The sequence below is a fragment of the Diabrotica undecimpunctata genome, chromosome 3 (assembly GCF_040954645.1).
Source record: "Diabrotica undecimpunctata isolate CICGRU chromosome 3, icDiaUnde3, whole genome shotgun sequence".
NCBI classification, from domain to species: domain Eukaryota; kingdom Metazoa; phylum Arthropoda; class Insecta; order Coleoptera; family Chrysomelidae; genus Diabrotica; species Diabrotica undecimpunctata.
Genome location: NC_092805.1, coordinates 6902856 through 6924781, shown reverse-complemented (window position 1 = coordinate 6924781; position 21926 = coordinate 6902856). Strand labels below are relative to the sequence as shown.

Here is a 21926-nt window from a genome sequence, read left to right as displayed (position 1 = left end):
GTATGTAGCCTCTTTTATTTGAAATTTTTCAGTTCTTCCGTCAGTTCGGCATTTGTCTAGGTAAAGTTTATGCATTCTAGGGATCGAAAGTTGCGGTGAAAGATATTTTTTGTGAATATTACAATGCCTGGAGTAGTGCGACTCTTCTGCTGGGAAACTGGAAATATGCTCAATGACGTAAGCAGCAACTTCAGCAGGGATCTTGTTAGGTCTGACTGCGTGTTTTCCCCTTCTGTCTGGTTCAGGAGCATTTTTTCCTGATTTTATTGAAGTTTGGATTAGGTCAATCTTTTTCAAGCTGATTGCAAACAAGGAAATGAAAGCCCATTTGCATACGGTAGTTTGCCGGCCACTACAAGTTACATTGTATTGGTAGGTGGCAGTTTTATGCTTTAATGCTCCAGTTTTCTTTCTCATTGGTTCCCTTTTTTTTAATGCTCTTATAAAGAAGGCAGTTGTTTGCATTTACATCTAGTTTGTAGTAGGAAGAAAATATTGATTCCCTTTCTTCTACAGTTATTGACTGAGAACACTTGTAGCGGTAATTTTCATTGCACAAAATCCCAGAGTTAATGGTTTTAGCGGGTTTTACTTGGCCTATTTTAGAAATGTAAGCCAGACCACTTTCTCTGCACTTTCCATTCTTTAATCTTTTTCTGTCTTTTTCTAGTTACTTTTACTTTTAGTGGACATATTTTTTTCTTGGTTTTAGTGGGCAAATTAAGAGCCTCTTCATTTCCATTTTCAGGAAGAGCAACGATCTCATCATATGGAATTTACTTGTAGTTTAAAACTTTTTATTCTTTGTGGTATGGATGAAGGAAGTAAGTACTTTATCTTGTTACTTACCTCCTTTATTCACTGGATATTTAAAGTAGTATGGTCAATTACCTCGTTCATACGCTGGCTATCTCAGTTATTTTAAATCATAGAAGGCTGGGGATAAGTGGAGAATTTAATTTAGCACTTACCACCTTCATCCATGCGGATAACTCATTTTCTTAAAAAATGTCACTTACTCTCTTTATCCACTCACCCCTTCAATTGATAAATCATTTACGGAGATATTTGCAAAAAAGCAGTTTTTTTGCACTAATTTATAAATTTTATTAATATTTTTATTAACAAAATAAAATGTTACTACAATGTTAAAATGTTAATACCTACATTTGAACATAGAGGAATTACCGTCTTTTAAATTTGTGCGAAATTTCCCCACGATCGGTTAAATAGTTTAATAGTTATTTAACCAACAAGTGTATTAATAAGGGCGATTAACAATTGAGATATATTCTCACTCGCTTCGCTCGCGCGTTAATGTTCGAGATTGTTAATCGCCATTTTAATTCACGAGTTCGTTACAAAACTTTTCCGTCGACCGTACTTTTCAGAAATAAAAATATCTTAGTTTAAATATTTATTTACTTAACGATAAATAATGACATACAATGACAGACAGTACTTACAGCGGCTAATTCATTTTAAATAATTTTTTAGTGGGAATATAAATAGGTATGTTTGGTTGCCTACACCACAGGTAACTGCCAATCACAGAGCGTTAAATGTGGTTAAATTAATTTATACAAGCAATGTATGTTGTATTGCCTATAATGAAATCGTTCATTAATAGAAAATCATTCATTTATAGGGGTCATTAATCAATGATTTTGAGGGTGTTAAAATTAATCATAAATGGACGGTCGACGGAAAAAGTTATTTAATTTATTTATCCCTGAGACTAAATATTTAAACTATTGAACTTGCTCTATTAACGACGCTAGACACATTTCACAAATTTCCTAGGATTCTTTAGGACTTAAACTATCTCAGAAGTTAAATGCATATTGCGTTGTCATCGAAATTATTTATAAAATAAACGTTTGAAAAGGGGGTATGTTTTTTACTAATATTTTATTTTGTTAATAAAAAATTAATAAAATTTATAAATTAGTGCAAAAAACTGCTTTTCTGCAAATATCTCCGTAAATTATTTATCAATTTTAATTTAAAAAACGGGAAAATAAAGATATTCTTGATATAAAAAAATGATATAAATATTGTTTATGTAAAATATAAGGGAAAAAACTAATATACAATAAATCATAAATTATTGTTTAAAAAAAAAGCAAGGTAAAAATACGAGTACTTTTTCATCTATTCATCACCTAATAACCCCCACCTCTCTTAAAAGCTTCAGATATCTGCAAAAAAATTTTTCTACCTTTTTCTTTAACCAGACTGGGATATAAATCATCAGTAGACACCAGGGAACTGTGAAGAAAAATGGAATGTTCATAAATCTTACTTTGGATTCTACGATTGGTTTGGCCTATGTAAGATCGGGAATAGTCGGCGCAAGGAACTTCATAAACTTTGTGTTGTTCATTTGCAAGTTTGTCTCCATTGTTCTAGTCTTTGCTTTAAATACCTTTTAGTATTTTCGACTAACACTAAACCATCATTAGGCACCAGGGAAGTGTGAAGTGAAATGGAATGTTCATAAATCTTACTTTGGATTCTACGATTGGTTTGAGATGAAAGTTTTGGCGGGAAGGTCTTTGCTTTAAATATCTTTTAGTATTTTCGACTAACACTAAACCATCATTAGGCACCAGGGAAGTGTGAAGTGAAATGGAATGTTCATAAATCTTACTTTGGATTCTACGATTGGTTTGAGATGAAAGTTTTGGGAGGAAGGGTGTATTGTAAAAATATCGTCAATTGGTATTTAAAGGATGATTGAGGGATCATTAACTATTTAACAATCTTTACCAAAACTAATAATAATATCTTAATTCTATGTACTGTATACTTTTTCTTTTTGGAGTCTGTTTATAACTGCATCTAATTTCTGACTGAAAATTTGACCTGACTTTACATTTACAATTTTACAATTATTAGATTAATTACTTACTTTAGAGATCCCAATTGATAGAATCAGAAAAGAGTAGAGGATTTCTGACTATGTTTTATTGTCCACGTTTGTCTTCAACTTTAAATTATCCTTAATATATTCTTCTTCTCAAAATTCCTTTTTAAGTGGTTTGTTATAACTATTTCCATTATTTTTCGGGATCAGAAGATCAGCCTTGCCTTTGCAGGATCGTCATGTCTTATAAAAATGACGTCAATTGGTATTTAGGGGATGATTGAGAACTCATTATTTATTTGTTACTCTTCGATTTAACACTATATTTATTTATATACATTGGGTTTAACGACTATGTTTACATTATCAGCCAGAACATGTAAACAATAATTTGATACGCCGACCTACGTTAACTGTTGTGAAACAATATTCTAACATATTGTTGTGATCTGCTTTATGATGTTTTATTATTAATTAACACTAATTTAATTAATCCAATTATTTAATTAATTAATTCACTAATTTATGCAGAGTCATACAAACCAATTACTATTAAAAATTCTCAGGGTGCCTTTTTAATTTTACTTTAATCAGTTTACTTTATATATCTCTTCTAGTGGGTTCAGTATCTCCTAGTTGCTCATAATCGGGATAGAACAGGAAACGGAACTAACATTAAAACAACATAAATATGCACACAAATTATTATTTATTTTCAATAAGCAATACGATGAATATTAATAAATAACTTTTGTGGGCAATTATCTTTCCCAACAAACTCCTATACTCTAAATTTAATTTTAATTACAAACTATCTATTGATCTGTTTTATAATAATATCTACTAAAAAAAATGACCATATAAAAATATAATTTATTCACAAAAAGAATAACTCTTTGAAACTTGGAATCTTAGTTCGTATGCTTATATTTGATTTTATCTTTAGAATATCTTAAAATTTTCTTTCATTCAAATTATTTGACTGACCTTTATTTTTTTTTACACCAATGATGTCTCCTCTCGATCAAACCACAGTTCCTTCCTTGATTGATTATGTCCGGCTACCATCAAATCTTTCCCGTTCTCAGCATCGATCCAAACCGCATACCAGCAAACTACTCCTCCGAAAACACAAGCCCAAACCTCTTTTGACCGGTACTCTTTATTCACAAATTCTCCTTTCTTTCTCAATTATATCTCGTGGACTATGCAGACTCAAAAGAGGTATTAATCTTCTCGATTTTGATCTGCTCTCAGCTTCCACCTTTTTCACTAACAAACGAAAACACTGGTACTCAGATTGACTACACGAAAACACGTCTTCTCTTCTGGTCTGCCGGTAACATAATAATTCTTTCAATCTCTCCCAGACAACTTTCTCAACTCTTTCATTCCCACCATTCCTTTTTAACCAATCATAAGCATTCATCTTTCCCACTTATTTCCATTTCCAACATGATATTTAAAACAAATAAACTACTTTCACTCAAATTACTTTTCAGAAACCATTAACAATTTTGCCTTTTTCAACAGAAATAAGTTTCCAAATTCTTGTTATCTCATATCTAAATCTAATTCTTATTTACTTTCGAAAAATGCCCACCGCAAAATACAATTACAAGTTTATTCCAAAATCTATAATTATACGGGTTCCATTGTCCTTTCACTATTCACTCAGTCTTTCACGGAAAAACTCGTTAGGGTCCCGTCACGGAACAATATTTTCTCTTATTCTAACTATTACAAATAAGTACAGGGTTGTATTTTAACTTATATGCCCGCGGTATATTAAAATAATAAAAAAAACTCTTTATTCTATTTCTGATCGATAAACTGATCCATAACAATATATACGATCCGGTATGTACCGTATTTATACCTATAAATATCTAAATACCTGTGTCCTTTCAATGTTAGCTTATATGTTATTGTTCAATGAAACAAAGCCACTGTCTACGTCACCAATACGTTCTTTCAACTCGGGTCAATGGATTAATTATTGTTAAACATATCAATAGCAAATTCTCTCCATTATAATTTAAGAATATTTTCCGTTTAAATACTTAGGTGTTAAAATCTTAGCACAGGGGGAGTGGAGTAAATATTGCCTTTATTTTTCTTGATTTGAGAATTTTGATGTTGTCAGTGACACCTTTGATCTAAGGACGGACAGCTTTTGTATGATATATTCCATTTTCTGTTGTTTCAGTAATCTTTCCTTAGGTCTCTGGTTCTCATCGTTTTATAGGTATTTTCAAAACCTTTAAACAATTTAATTTTAGATTGAATATTTACCGTTAAATGTATCTTGCAACTCTGGTGAAGATATCTGCTTTTCATGCAGAATATTCTCGATTCTTGGTAGAGTTTTATCTTGTTCAGGTAAAGTTTCGACAATATCTACGACAATAAAGTTATGCTTAATCTCTTTTTATCTGAACAAGTTGTTCTACAATGTTTAAATAATAAAAACATTGTTAAAAACAAGTTTTATGCAGGTATTTTGTTACCGTTCCGGTAAACTCTTAACCTCAAATTATTATTAAGAAGCATATTTTAGTAAAAAACAAGATTGATTATCAATTCAACATACCTTCATACTGTTTTTGTCCCAGATTAAGTAAAAGTCTACTTCTTGCTGACATTTTCGCAACTTTTTTCACTATTTTCACTATAAAAGTACACAGTACGATTTTAGATGTAAAGAACAACATAATCTAACTTTAGGGATCTATGTAACATGACATGACAACAGCAATCCGTTTGGTCAGGCATAAAAGATCTATGTACAATATTGAGCACATGGGTCTTTAATGCACTTTTGTAATAAAATATGGCTTGGTACATAGATTCTTTATCCCCTAATTAAAACGTTGCTAAGTGTTTTTAAGCCAAATAAAACTTATGAAGCAAATTTAGGGGTTAAAACAGACCTACTGAGCCTAAAACTGATTTAAAAAAAATGTTACATAGATCCTTTATGCACTTGTGTCTTCAAATAACAGTCGTGTCCAATATCAAATCTTCAGAATTCATATCCGAAATTGGACAGTATAATTTTATCACCCAGTAGACCGAATGAATTTATTTGTTATTAAATACACACACGTAGTTAATTAGGTTACATACACATTTGGTCAATTATCAATAATATAATTTGGACATCAGTCAAAAGTGCTGACAAAGTTAAACAATTTACATAAATTAGATACACATATCACGCGAGGTCCGCGAAAATATTGACCCAATTAAAACTTATATAAAACTAAGATCTCTTGCCTAGAGAAGCATTCAATCAATATTCACTCAACAAACTTGATAGTCTTCAACGATCAACTTCATCAGTCTCTACTCAAAATAATCCCGGGTCAACACCCATAGTGTACGTCTCATCAATAAACTCTGCTACTATTATTTGGTGTTTCCATTACAACTGAACGAACATCTTCACTGAGCTAACGAAGGGGAATTTGTTCAAGTGGCTTTATGATCAGTAACACAAGTGTCCACGACTGCTGCTTTAGATTGTCTAATAATTCCCTGTGGATATATTGAATTACTTTTTAAATGGTTCGCGTTTTCTTTTCATTTCTTTATTTCACAATTACATCTTAGATTTTTACCTATTTCCTCTTCTTAAATTATCTGTGCTTCATTTAGATGTGCTTAATCAATTTTCCTCACTTTGTACTGGGTAACTGGATAACTGAGTCTGAAACCTATTTGATGTTTAGGATTCTTGATTGTTATAAATCTAGGTTGGGAGTTCATCGTTTTGTTAATATATTTATGGATAATTTATGCTATAAATGAATAGAGTATATGAATATGGAAGAGAAGACTGAGCGGACTCTAGTTTTAAAGATTTGTAGGGTTGCCCTTCTTATGCATGAGGGCATTGTTCCACGATTCTTTCAGATTCTTAATATCTATTAAATAGAACTTTTCTATCTCCTACTGGATCACTCAAAACTGGAAAAGAATGAAAACAATTTGTAATTACTGCAATTAAGATGAATATTTATCCAAGAGCAAAAAATATTTGATTGGAACAGTTTATATATTTAAGTTTAAATCAAATTAATAATTTTTATATCAATGTTATATTTGACATATTTTTCCAAGAAATAGTTGAGCTCTGAAACACAACTCCTAAAATACTTATTTAAACCTATTGTTACTGACTGCAGACAAAATATAAGTGCATGAAAAATGTATGGTGGCGTCTTGAATAGTTTATATTTATGACGCGTTGCTCAACACCTTCAATTAATAGACATGTAAGATTCTTGGCAAACTTGTACTATATATATAATTAATCATCTCCTTTAATCCCGCCACCTTCAAACAAACTATAATTATAGCTTTGTCAAATGTTTTGTCACAATAAAGTAACCCGTAATTAATAATGATAATAGCAAAATTAATTATTTTACGGCTCGTTACTTTTTCCTAGGAAATGTTTATTTATTGATCCACCTGACAAAATAAAGTCACATCATAGTCCAGTCGTCACAGATTTGATTTCTAAAAATAAGACGAACAAGCTGAATTGCTGAGAATGTCAATTTTGCGGCTCCAAAAAAGATGCAAAAAAGTTTCCCACTAATAACACCAGGATTCCCCCTAAAACCCTTCCTCGCATTCGAAACTCATAGATTTTTGAAGTTCATCATCATCAGTGGCATTGCAGCTCGTTATGAGCCAAAGCCTTCTTCAGAACAATCTTCCATTCGCCCCATCTCTGGCAACTCTTCTCCATGCTTTAATTCCGATGGATTTTAGATCATCCTCTATGTTATCTTGATACCTAAGTTTTGGTCTTCCTCTGGCTCGTCTTCCCACTGGTCCTCTTCGGTCGAAAATTTTTCTGATTGTTGCATCTTCATCACGCCTAATTAGATGTCCTATCCATCGAAGGCGTGCTAATTTAATACATTTTACAACGTCAGGTTCCCCAAAACTTCTGTATAACTCACAGTTGTAGCGCCTACGCCACAAACCCTGTTCTTGGATTCCTCCATATATTTTCCTAAGAATTTTTCTCTCAAAACGTTTAAGCAATTCTTGGTCGTTCTGTATAAGTGAAAAAGTTTGTGACCCGTATGTTAACACTGGCCTTATTAGTGTTTTATATAGGGTAACTTTAATTTTTCTGGGTAGTTTAGGGGCCATCTGTTTCCTCAAGCCATAATAGCACTTATTGGCAAGCACTTCTTTTAATTTCTTCGCTGACATTGTTGTCTTTGGTCAGCAGCGAGCCCAAGTAGACGAAGATGTCCACACCTTCCAGTTCCAGATCATCAATTAATAGTCTAGGTATCTGGTTGCCTGATCTAGTACAATACATATACTTGGTTTTCTGTGCGTTTATTTTTAATCTCATTATCAGCGCAGATGCCCTTAGTGATCGAAATGCTTCGATCAGAGATTCTGTGGACCTAGCAATAATGTCTATAGATTTTGGAGGTTGCTGAATATAAACATGATAACGACGATGTTCCTCGAGCTACTTGGTGTACAAGTCTCCTAGAGTTTTGTGTTATTTCGTGATAGAGAATCGTAAAAAACGATTATGCAATATCCCCAGATCTTTGCATAAAATATGCAATATATCCATTTTACATATTTGCCTAGGTCTAGTTATTATTCATAGAATTAAATGCAGAATCAGTAAGGGACACATCTCCAAACTATTACCCAAAAGATTACTAAATAAGACAAAAATTCTTCTTTATAATAACTCTTCACCTATTTTGTTTTAGGTTGCTATGGATATCGCTGATTACGTTGGCTTTCATGGGCTGTGGTTATCTCATTAGCAAAATATATTCTAAATACACCGAAAGTCCTGTAATAGTATCATTTGCAACGAAAGAGTCACCAATCTATACGATTCCATTTCCTGCGGTAACCATCTGCCCTACGACAATAGCACGGAAAAAGCTGTTCAATTTTACTGATTTTTCAAGAAAGATGAAGGCCAAAGAAAAGTTGACAAGCACTGAGTAAGTGTAACGTTTTCATTGTTTAATTACGTGATCGTAATCTAACTTGCAAATGCAGGCAAAACATGATATTTTTAATGTACATAAAAAAGTGAAAGAACTTGCAGGTACACAAAAACGTAAGCAGCCAAGTACCCTGTATAATGTCAACGGAAACATAATAACAGAACTAGAAGAACAGTTGAAGACATGGAAAAACTATATTGAAGAACTCTTTGCAGATGATAGACAACAATCTGAGCTAAGTAACATACAAGGAGACGAAGGTCCAGAAATAACGGAAGAAGAAGTAATGTACGCACTAAAAAGAATGAAAAATGGTAAAGCCCCAGGTCCAGATGAAATACCAACGGAAATCCTTAAACTAATAGAAAAAGACTCGATTCACATTTTAGTTAAACTTTTCAATAGCATTTATACATCAGGAAAAATACCACAAGAATGGCTTTTATCCACCTTTGTTACTATACCAAAAAAGATAAATGCCAAACAATGCAGTGATTACCGTACAATCAGTCTGATGAGCCATGTACTGAAAATATTTCTGAAAATTATACACTCTAGAGTACACAGAAAACTGGAAATGGACATCAATAATACCCAGTTTGGATTCCGAAATGGACTTGGAACAAGAGAGGCGTTGTTTGCACTGAACGTTATGTCTCAAAGATGTCTTGACATAAATCAAGATGTATTCATGTGTTTCATAGATTACAACAAGGCCTTTGATAAAGTGCGGCATGATCACCTAATCAGACTCCTGACAGAAAAGAATTTAGATAAACGAGACATCCGACTAATAGCAAATATGTACTACAATCAGAAAGCAGTAGTGAGAGTAGAGAATAATACCACTGAAGAAATTGAAATAAAGCAAGGTGTGAGACAAGGGTGTATACTGTCACCAACCCTGTTTAATCTCTATTCCGAAGACGTAATGAATGGAACACTCTCTGAGCAATCCGTAGGTATTAAAATAAATGGTGTTAGATTAAACAATCTGAGATTTGCAGACGACACCGTTCTGATCGGAGAAACACTTGAAGAGCTACAGACATTGGTGAATAAGATAGCAGACTGCAGCGAAGAATATGGACTATCTTTGAACATAAAGAAAACTAAATTTATGGTAATATCGAAATCAACACAAAATGTCCAAAATTTATATTTACACAATGAAATTATCGATCGAGTTAGCAAATACAAATATTTAGGCACTTTTATAAATGAAGACAACGATAGCTCAGCAGAAATCAAAATAAGAATAGAAAAAGCCAGATCCATATTCACTAAAATGAAGAGAGTGTTCTGCGGAAGAGATTTGAGCCTTGAAATGAAACTTCGCCTGATGAGATGTTACGTACTTTCTGTGCTGTTATACGGAATGGAGTCATGGACGTTGAAAAAAATTGATACCAAAAAATTAGAGGCATTTGAACTGTGGATGTATCGCAGAATCCTAAGAATATCATGGACCGAGAGAGTCACAAATGTCGAGGTCTTGAGAAGAATGAATAAAGAAAAGGAAGTCATATTTACGATCAAAAAACGAAAACTGCAATACTTGGAACACATTACAAGAGGCGAAAGATATGAACTGCTTCGAATAATTATGCAAGGGAAAATAGCAGGAAAAAGGTCCATAGGAAGAAGACGAAACTCCTGGCTAAAGAATCTACGGGAATGGTATAGCTGTAGCAGCAACGAATTGTTTCGGTCAGCTGTTTCGAAAATACGTATAGCCCTGATGATCGCCAACCTTCGGAACGAAGATGGCACTTGAAGAAGAAGAAGAATCTAACTTGAATGCTATATTAGCCTCGATAAACAAAATTGCGACCGCAGAAAGTGGATCCTGTGACATAGTACCTAAATAATTGATAATAAATTTTAATTTTGAGAAGCTCCTTTTAGTGGAGGTTGTACTAATTGGTATGGTTAATTGTATTCTAATCACGATGTAAATGTTTGGGTATTTCTTTTAAGTTTATCTGAAACGTATTGAAGCAACTGTTTTACGTCTGTTATAAAGTTAGTCAAGGGACTGGGTATAAATCCTGATAATTTCAAAATCGTCAAAAAGGTACGATGTACAGGGGAGGCTGGCTGTTATTTGACGAACGGATCCTATTTTGTTTTGGGCGGCGACGTGCAGCGGAAATTCTTCGCTAGCGATATGAACTCAATTTCAGGGGAATACCCTTTTTCAGGCCACCGATGTGTATTGCAGCGGGGATTTCTCGCAAGCAATAGCGACGCAAGCACTTTTTTCGGCGCGTTCATCGCTTAGGTTTAAGTAACACATAAATCCACATCGAGCGATGCCCCTCGGACCGCGAGGCTGTGGCCCACGTCGCTCACGCCCTACGCCGCCTAGGGTACCACCAATTACTAGATTTTAAAATTGATTATATATTTAATTTGATTAATGTATGTTTCTAAATACTGTTTTAGATTCCTCATATTTTTTTTTATCATTTTAGAGAACGGTATGCTAAGTATATATCATACGTTTGTGACACTGACTATGAGTATTTTCCAAATGAAACGTATTTTACTGAAGATTTTTATCAAGCTTTAGATGAGGTACAGTATAATTCTTTCAACTAAAAAGATATTTACATTTTCTTGTATCAAAACTCTTCAAACTATATTTTATCCCGGTAAAACAAATGTGCGTATATGTCTTTGCTGCAAGCTATATCAAATTAATTAATTTGATTCTGTAAGTGAAAATATAGTACAAAGATTGAAAATTATTTATTGTATATGACTCTCTTTAAGAATAAGGTTTCGATGTTACATAATACCGATACCAATACTCTCCACAGACATTTTTTATCCAACCTTCTCCTCTCCTTGTGAGGTTGGCGACCACACTGATCTGGTACTATTCTCAGCAGCTCGAAATATATCCAGTTCATTTTTTAAGATTGGCCAGCCAGCATATACGTCTGCGTCTAGGGCCTCTCTTAAATAGTTAAGTTGGTTGGTGTTAGTGTGGTGTATATAAGAGACCCTCTAACAGTTTTATGGCAACCGTAGAGGAGGATACTAAAGACGTAGGGCGTATACGAACTTATTACTTTATAGCCCCCAATAAAATTATTAGACTCTCCGAGATATAGTAAACTGATCACCGGCATTCTTTGGAGATAGGTAAACTAATCACCACAGATAGGTAAACTCATTACCAGCATTTTTGCCCCAAGGCGTTGGTTTCGCCCCAAGGCAATAAAATATATTAATATCGGGATTCTTACGGTGTGGTCTATTAGACGTATCTGCCAATCTAAACGGTTTTGAGATCTGAAAATTCAGTTGCATAGATAGTGAACTTCGAATAACCACTGAGATCGGAAAATGCACAATAACCTCGGTATACAAGCCCCCAAACCAGCCTTTTATATTTTCACATAAACATACGAAACCCTCTATTCCACTGACCCTTTTAGCCAAGAAACGGTTGACTGCAGAGCAGTACTACTCCAACAGCTAAGTCAAGCCAGACAGGAAAAGTGGATAGTAGCAAAATAGCATGGAACCTTGTAAAAAAACTTAGCGGTGACCCAAAAGAACATAAACCACCTTGCAAGGTTACAGCAAATCAAGTCGCTGCTCAACTCCTTATGAATGGAAGAACTACGAACCGATATAAGGGCCCAAACACTAGAAGAAGATTGGATTCGGAGACAAACCACTTAGGTACTCCTTTTACACTAAAAGAACTCCACGACGGTATGAACAGGTTAAAAAACGGGAAAACTGCAGGTGTGGATGATATATGCAGTGAACAAATAAAACATCTAGGCCAAGGAGTAAAAAACTGGATCTTGCAATTTTATAACACGTGCTGCAAAACCTGCGAAATTCCAAAATCATGGAGGAAATCTAAAGTAATAGCCTTGTTAAAACCAGGAAAGGACCCAGTAACTACAGACCTATCTCGCTGTTGTGTCACTTTTTCAAACTATACGAGAGACTCATACTTGCCAGAATAAAAAAAAATGCCCACAAGCACCTCATCCCACAACAAGGAAGATTCGGACCCGGCAAATCTTTCACCGGTCAAGTCCTCGCACTAACAAAACACATTGAAGAGGGCTTTGAAGAAAAACTTATAACAGGAGCTGCTTTCGTAGATTTGACAGCAGCCTATGACACAGTAAGACACAAAACATTGCTCCGCAAATTATACGACACTCTCAATGACCATCATCTGGGCAAAGTCGTATATTATTTACTGCAAAACAGACGTTTTTTCGTTATGCTGGAGGGTAAAGTAAGTAGGTGGAGAGTTAAAAAAAATTGGCCTCCCACAGGGAAGTGTTTTAGCACCAATGCTCTTCAATATATACACAAACGACCAAACTACGCCGACTAAAACCAAGCACTTCCTCTATGCCGACGATCTTGCAATATGTGCTCAAGGAAATAGTTTTGAAGAAGTGGAGAAGAAACTCGAAACTGCCTTAAAAACAATGACAGCGTACTACCTGCAGAATTTACTGAGACCTCTAAAACTCAAGTCTGCGCTTTCCACCTTCGTACAAAGGAAGAAAAGCGAAAACTCCAAATTGCGTGGAATGGTAATACATTAGAACACACAAACCAACCTATATATCTTGGAGTAACTCTGGACCGGTCCCTGACCTACAGATAATATTGCATAAAAACGAGAGGGAAAGTAACAACGAGGAACAGCATACTCAGAAAGATAACGGGAAGTAAATGGGGCACACGTCCTGGCGTTTTAAGAACAACGGCACAGGCACAGTGTTTCTCAACTGCTGAATATGTGTGCCCCGTTTGGGGCAGATCTGCCCACACCAAACAATTTGATACTGCGCTAAATGAGACATGCAGGATAGTAACGGGGTGCATGAAACCAACGCCACTCTCAAATCTATATAAAGCAGTGGGTTTTGCAGAACCCTCAACACGCAGAGGCGTTGCAGAGCACATAGAGAAAATTAAACATATCGCGGACGAGCGGCATACCCTATACAAAGCTCGAACACCACGAAAGCGACTAAAATCTAGGAAAAGCTTCCTTGGAACAGTGCAGGATGAACCGCCTGAGTATTTTCCTCTTCCCCAGGTTCAATGGACCGGCCAGTCCCTAGACTTTACAACGTGGAAAACTGTGAATAGGATAAGAACGGGGGTCGCTCCAGTAAAATCAAACATGGCAAAATGGAGAAAAATCGAGCAAGATGATGTGAATTGTGACTGTGGAGAAACACAGAATATGGAACATCTTCTTACATGCAGAAACTGTCCTCATCGATGTACCCTCGAAGATTTATGGCTCGCCAACAAAGATGGAACCGACGTAGCTGGATACTGTGCCGAAATTTTATGAATGACATGTCAGGACACGATAAAGTAAAGAAAGTAAGATAGTGAACTTTATTATGAAATATTTATTAAAAACAGTTGGAAAAATTAAACTGAAAGGATTCGCATGGATCTGTGATTAAATGTATATGGCTAGACTGGGATGCCCAAACAGTTCGAGGGAAAAGAGACTCATTACTTATATAGTTCTCTACCATATAATCGGCCATTTTCATAAATAAAGGCAAATTAGGGATATACGCATGAAATCGTTGACAAAACAATCGCCGGCTCGTTCTGGGTCCAAAAATGGCAAGCCAAATAAGTGGTGCAGTCACTTGCCGTTGAAATCTCCCCTCTTGTAAGTGGTTACCATACCAAGTTTTTGGATTTGGCTAAACCAACTTTGAGTCAAGTGTAATAAACACCCAATTCGCTTCCCAGATGGGCAAACGGCAATTACGGCCTTGTGAAACGAAATTTCAAAATCAGCCATAAGTCTTAACGGACTTAAAACGACACCATCTTCTTCGGAACAACGAATTAATTAAGTGAAGACCGTGACGTAGGTTTCTATGCATTTGTCAGGAAGAACACAGAATATAAGAGACACGTAATGCTCATTTAATAAGCTATGGATGGTAAATAATTGCAAGAAAAATTTTGGAGCATATTGAAATGTACCATCTATGTAATATGTCTCTGCTTTCGCCAAGTAATGTAAATTCTCAAGAATGCTAAAAATAATAATATTTTGTTGCGAATCGTTATGCCACACAAAACATTTATCGCGGTCCGTATTTAGATTCATCTGACGGATTGCTTGATGGGCTTCCCCATTGTCTTCGGTACAGTTGGCATAAAAGGAAAACGGTAGTTGCTTATATTCCTCCAAATACAAGAGATGTCCGTTATTGTCAGATGTTCGTTGAAAGAAGAAGTTGCAATCTTTTGGTGAATGATTTTTGATCGCCTTTCCGATAAGTCGTCTTGAGCTTTCATCTTGCAGGAGTGGCTGATGACTTGATTAAGTGATTGTGTTTCAAGTCGCAGTGCAGAATATTTTTCGCAACTAAAATAATTGTAGAAATATAAACACATGCTGGTCATTTTCAGACAACTGGACTTTCGCATAGTTTTAGGTAGCTATCAATAGAATTTTGTGGAATTCCCAAAATAAAAACCAATGAATTGCATTTGCACGTGCAGGTAGGCCAGTGATGAGTTTACCAATCTCTCGGGTCTATTTTAAAATCCCTAGTTTTATGGCGGTGATGAGTTTGTACTATTTACGAGGGTGTATAAATACCAATTTATACTAATTGGTGATGAGTTTACGTGTACCCAAGACATAATATCTTTTTTTTTTTCCGGTTTTTATAGCGTTTTCCACCTTCCGGTTCCCAGTTTCCAGCTACGTCGGTCATTCCATTCGCCAGGGTGAAGGTTTCTTTCCGACATTGCCTTCTGAATGCCGCCCAGCCAGGATTGTTTTGGCCTTCCTCTCTTCCTTCTTTCCCTTGGCGTCCAATTTAAAATTTGGTTTGGCAGCCTGTCGTCGTCCATTCTTTTCACATGACCATACCAGATCAGTTGTCTCCTTTGAATTTCGTCAATGATGGTTGACTTGACTCCCATTATATTTCTGATATGGTCATTTTGTATTCTATCAAGCCTTGATTTTCTAGCTGATCTTCTCCAGAAGTCCATTTCCAATGCAAGTAGGCGTCGCTCAAGGGATTTAGTAAGTTGCCATGTTTCGCATCCATAGAGCACTATACTTTTAAAGATGGAGTTAAAGAGGAGATGCTTACTTTGATTTGATAGTTCTTTTGACCATAGCATCGGGTTTAGGCATCCTATCACCCTTTTTCGGTGCGCCCACTCTTGTTGATTGTTGTTCCCAAATATATATATTCCTCACAGTTCTTGATTGTTTCATGTTCGTTGACCATTAGATCTTCTACTTCATTCCCGATGCATAAGTATTGCGTTTTGTTTCTATTTACAGAGAGGCCCCATTCTTCATATGTTTTAAACAACCGTCTCGTCATGAATTCTAAATCTTCCTTGTCTGCTGCCACTACTACTTGGTCGTCCGCAAAATGTAGAGTGTATAATGTTGTATCGTCGTCAAGTTGGATCCCCATTCCTGAACATGATCTTCTCCAGTGTTTTAGTGCTTCATTTAAATAGATCTTAAATAGTATTGGAGAGAGGCAGCATCCTTGTCGTAAGCCTTTTGTTACTGGAAATTCTTCTGATAAGGTGTTGTTTAGTTTGATTTTTGATGATGCTTTATTGTATAATTGTTTGACTGCGGCGATGATCGTGCTAATTAATGAAGATCGTTCAAGAGACTGCCACAGCTTTCTCACAGGAATCGTGTCATATGCTTTTGTGAGATCCACAAATAAAAGATGTATTTCCTGGTTTCTTGCAACTTTCTAAGAATATATCTAAGAATTCTTATGTGCGTATTGATACTTACAGATAAGTTGCAGAGAATCTTCCTAAGATCATTAAAAGAGCTTCTGGCTTTTTCAATAGAAGTTTTTGTTTCTTAGCAATGATCCCGCATCCTAATCTTCTTCTTCTTCTTAAAGTGCCTATCCGTTCCGGATGTTGGCGATCATTACGGCTATCTTTACTTTGTTTATTGCAGCGCGGAACAGTTCAGTGGTAGTCGTGTTATACCACTTTCGTAAATTTTGAAGCCAGGAAATGCGTCTTCTTCCCGGTCCTCTCTTACCATTTATCTTCCCCTGGAGAATCAGCTGGAGAAGGCCGTAACGTTCTTGATTTCTCATTACGTGTCCTAGATATTCCAACTTTTTAGTTTTGACGGTCATGAGAATTTCACATTCTTTCCCCATTCTACTCAGGACCTCCACATTAGTAACTCTGTTAACCCAGGATATACGTAAGATGCGCCTATAACACCACATTTCGAAAGCTTCGAGCCGATTCATAGATGCAACAGTCAGTGTCCACGCTTCCATTCCGTAGAGCAGAACTGTGAATATGTAGCAGTTCAATAGACGGCATTTTGTTTTTAATGATATGTCTCGACTGTTGAAAATGGTTCTCATTCTAACGAATGCTGCTTTTGCTTTTATTATTCGCTGTTTAATTTCTGTTGAGTGGTCCCATTGGCTATTTAAATTGGTGCCTAGATATGTATATTGCTCGACTCTTTTGATATTCTGTTGGTTGATTGTAAGTTGAGCGTTTAGTTGGTTTTTGGTTTTTTACTAATTGTCATAAATTTGGTTTTCTTTATGTTAAGAGCTAGTCCGTATCTGTTGCTGACTTCTGTTATGCGATTTGTTAATATCTGTAAGTCATTCAGATTATCGGCAAAAACTATAGTGTCATCTGCATATCTAATGTTATTCAACCATTCACCGTTTATTAGTATTCCTTTCGCACAACCGTCTAAAGCTTCCTTAAATACCCATTCAGAATAAATATTGAACAACAATGGAGACAAAATACAGCCCTGTCGTACTCCACGTTCTATTGCAATTTTATCAGTTAACTGGTCTTCTATTTTGATTTAGGCCGTTTGATTGTAGTAAATATTTCTGATAATTCTAAGATCTTTGTTGTCAATCCTAATATTGTGGCTAAAAACTTTTATAACCTCTGCGCACAGAATCTGGTCATCAGTCTGAAAAAATTACAGATTTAGACGAAAACGATAACAGTAGTGTTTTAAGCGATAAAAACTAACTATTTTGTATACATTTCAAATAAAAGTTTTCGTTAATTTTTCATTTTAGTTTGATACTATAAATATCCTTCTTCCTATAAGTTAATGATAATTTCACGCAAAAACCTCATGTTGAATGAAAAAATGAACTTTGTAAAACAACCAAAAGAAAAATAATGTTATTGATATTGTAAAATGTGTGTAATCATCCAAATAATAAATCACTAATTTGAGAATTTCCGCAAACTTAATATTGTTCAATAAAATACCTTTTTTTTTTTTTTTAAATTTTCTTCAATGTTGTCATTAATGACAAATAAAGGTTGCAAAGAACGTCTCAGTTATTAAAAAATTATAATTGTTATGACTACCTGTTGATATAGGGTGTTCTTTGGTTATCTTAGCTTACTGGGTTTTAAAATTTTAAATATTCAGGGCTATTTTTTTTGGTGATTCCGGACACTGGAACTCCGAAACACCTCCAATACTACTTCTTTTTGTAGTTTTTAAACAATTGTGATTACTATGTATGTATATGTTTTCAGATAAAAATACCTGCCGAAGATTTCATGGAACAGTGTAAATTTATGTGGTTGCGGGTTCCATGCAATGATTGGTTTACTCCAATACTATTGGACGATGGTGTCTGCTTTACCTTCAATATTCTCGACAAATACGAAATATATGACCGTTCAGTGTAAGCATAAACAATATTAGCCTTATGAATTATTTTCAGCCTCATTTGTAACTTAAAAACTTTATAATAAATTTAGGAAATGTATTTGCACGCCTTCTATTTGGTTTTAATTGCCGCAAAATTTACTCTATAGGATTAAAAACACAAACATAGTCTTCATATTGTGTGACCATGCTTTGGCGTATATTTTTTTTAATTTCTTCATGTGCAGAACTTCAATAAGTTGTTCTTTTTTGTATAAAAATCTTCGAAACACAAATTATTTTCCATTAACAAGTTTTTGCAGTGCAGCTTTCTTTGAAGATGTACATATTGGGTATCTTAGTGAGCTGTCGGGAATGATAAGAAGCGTTCTCAATTCTATTTGGCTCCAAGTTTGAAATCCGTGCGTTTTAAGCTATGCTTCAAAAGTATCGGCTTCTATACTTTTTTGGTAGTCAACGTTCTTCTTCTTCATAACGTGCCCTATCAAGTCCCCTTGACGTTGGTGATTAACATGGCGAAACTGTCTCTGTCTTGAGCTATTCTAAAGAGTTGCTCAGCTTTTCCTGTCCACTCTCTGATATTCTTCAACCAAGAGGCCTGCTTTCTACCAATTCCTCTGCGTCCTTCGATTTTACCCATCATAATAAGTTAAAGAATATTATATCGGTCTCCCCTTACTACGTGTCCAAAATAGGCCATCTTTCTACATTTGATGTTATCAAGCAGCTCGCGAGCAGCATTTGCTCTCTCAAGGACTGCCACATTTGTCACTATAGCCGTCCATGGAATTTTTAGTATACGTCTGTGCAGCCACATTTCAAAGGACTCCAGACGATTAATGGTGGATATTTTTAATGTCCATGCTTCGGCACCGTATAAGAGGACTGACCAAATGTAGCATTTAACCATGCGCTTTCGAAGTTGAAGTTGCAAGTTATCATTACAGAAGAATGACTTCATTTTTAAAAATGTGCCGGCTATCTCTATTCTACGTTTTATCTCTTGATCTGGATCTAGTTGTTCAGTAATATGGCAACCAAGATAATTAAATGCATGCATTGGATGCACTGAATTCATTACTGTGGTCTAATAAAATAAAGATGCATACCAAACTTCGCGTATACAGAGCAATTGTAGAACCAATTACCACATATGGTGCCGAATGTTGGACGATGACAAAGAATGAACGAGATAAAGTAGACGTTGTGGAAATGGATTATCTTATAGAAGGTCATGTCGAGCATCGAGAATGGAAAAAATCAGGAATGAGGAAATACGAAACCGTACAGGAATTAGAGATACTCTTTCAGATAGAATACAAGGAAGGCAATTACAATGGTATGGTCACGTGATGAGAATGGAGAAGGAGCGGTGGCCAAAGAAAGCCTTAATGTATGTTTCGCCAGAAAGAAGGAAAAGGGGAAGACCACCAAATTCCTGGAGAAGAGAAATTACAAAAACAATGCCATCTAGAGGCTTAGAAGAGGGAGATTGAAGAGATAGGAAAAGATGGAGGCTGAAATGCGGGAAGCGGCAATCGCCGTAGGACCCCCGTTATATGATGATGATGATGATAATTAAAACTGGACACTCTTTGAATTATATGACCATCAACATATAATCGTGCATCTTGATGTGTTAACGGTTAAACACCATGTGTTTTGTTTTTGAACAGTTTATGTTTAGGCCAAACTCTCTTCCCACTGTATCAATGGCATTTGAAAGGCATTGTAATCCATTCATGTCATCACTTAAAATAGTGAGTAGTCAACGTTACAATCCTTTATTTTCTCCCCACATAATTTTAAAGCATTCGGAACCCATTCCTCACGTCCTCCGTAATGTATAATAATTAGCAGCGATCTTTTATTTGCGCACAGTTTTGATATATACATGTTTGAACCATCTGGTCATCCTTTTTTAACTGTATTGTGGGTATCATACCAAGTTTAGTCTAAATTATTATACTAAATACACTCTACTAACGAACTCAAAATAACAGGATCATAGCGCCAATGCGCTGTTCTGAGTTTGATTTCGGTTACGAAACCATGTTGGAGTTCTATTAGATCCAGGAATCCCGCATGAAGAGCATTTGGCTGATAGTTGTGCCCCTATCGCGCATCAGAGTGCTATAGGGGGAAAGGGATGGTCTGTAGCATTGGAGCGCGGTGGAGTGACTCCTGTTTTTACTCGAGTTAATACACATCGCTCCAATGAATTGTTACACCCGAACGTTATTCTTCAGAACATGTCCCACAGGCTGGGATTAATAAAATTGCTTGCTTGCTATTCAAAATAATTAAATTTCAGCAAACAACACTCTACACTGGACTAAAAAACCGCTTCGCACAGGCATCCAATCGGTTGTAAAAAAGAAGAGATCAAACATCTCTGCATTTAAATTATATATGTTACCGCGACTATATTACTTTTGAACATAATCAATACGATTAGATTAGATTAGATTAGATTAGATTAGATTATGTGAGGTCGTTAAGGCCATGCGGCCTCACCGCACTTCGACCTATAGAGATCTTTTGTGCATACCTTAATCTAGTTAAACTCTAGAACGCCAATACTTCTGATGAAGTTGATTAGCTTCCTAGGTGACTTGTTTCCTATGTCAGAGGACGCCAGACTCACCTCTCCTAGGAATTTTAGTCTTTTGCAGAACAGTGCTACGCAGTTGCATAGTATATGTTCTGCCGTTTCTTTTTCATTGTGACAGAAACGACAGTTCTCACTATCTGATTTGCCCATCTTCTTGAGATGATATCTCAGAGGGCAGTGACCAGTGAGAAGGCCAGTGACTATTTTGATATCTTTTTTACTCATTTCGAGAAGGCGGTTTGTTGCAGTAGGCGACACTTTTATGAGCCTTTTTGCTTGCCTTTGTCCTGGTGTGTTAGACCAATATGATCTTAGTTGATTGAGTTCCCAGGTACGGAGTTCCTCTCTGATGTGGCTTTTCCATAGTCCACAGAAGGGTTCCGGACCCTGGAATGGGGTATTAGCTCCTTCTTTTGCGAGGCTGTCAGCTTCCTCATTTCCTGCAATTCCCTTGTGACCTGGCACCCACATCACAGTTACATTATTGCGTTCCGCCAGCTTCTTGAGAGATTGTTTACAGTCCCAAACCAACTTCGACTCACATGTAAATGACTTTAGAGCCTTTAAGGCGGCTTGGCTGTCTGATAAAATAAGGACTTTTGCCCTACGGGTGTCTCGGTTGAGCCATTCTTGGGCACTTATGTCTATAGCATGTATTTCTGCCTGGAAGATAGTTGGGGCGTTTCCAAGAGATTTAGA

General features: G+C 35.7%; 1 protein-coding gene across 2 annotated transcripts in view; it reads left to right on the top strand.

Moving 5' to 3' along the window:
• The window catches only part of LOC140436396 (pickpocket protein 28-like), a 51109-nt gene that overhangs the window by 2376 nt on the left and 26807 nt on the right, over positions 1–21926 (top strand). Inside the window, exons 2-4 of one of the 2 annotated variants that reach the window (XM_072525157.1) lie at positions 8635–8877; positions 11361–11463; positions 18478–18629. In XM_072525157.1, the coding sequence (XP_072381258.1) occupies positions 8635–8877; positions 11361–11463; positions 18478–18629 (498 nt within the window). The remainder of the gene's footprint in view (positions 1–8634; positions 8878–11360; positions 11464–18477; positions 18630–21926) is intronic. The other variant, XM_072525158.1, reaches the window with a different exon arrangement.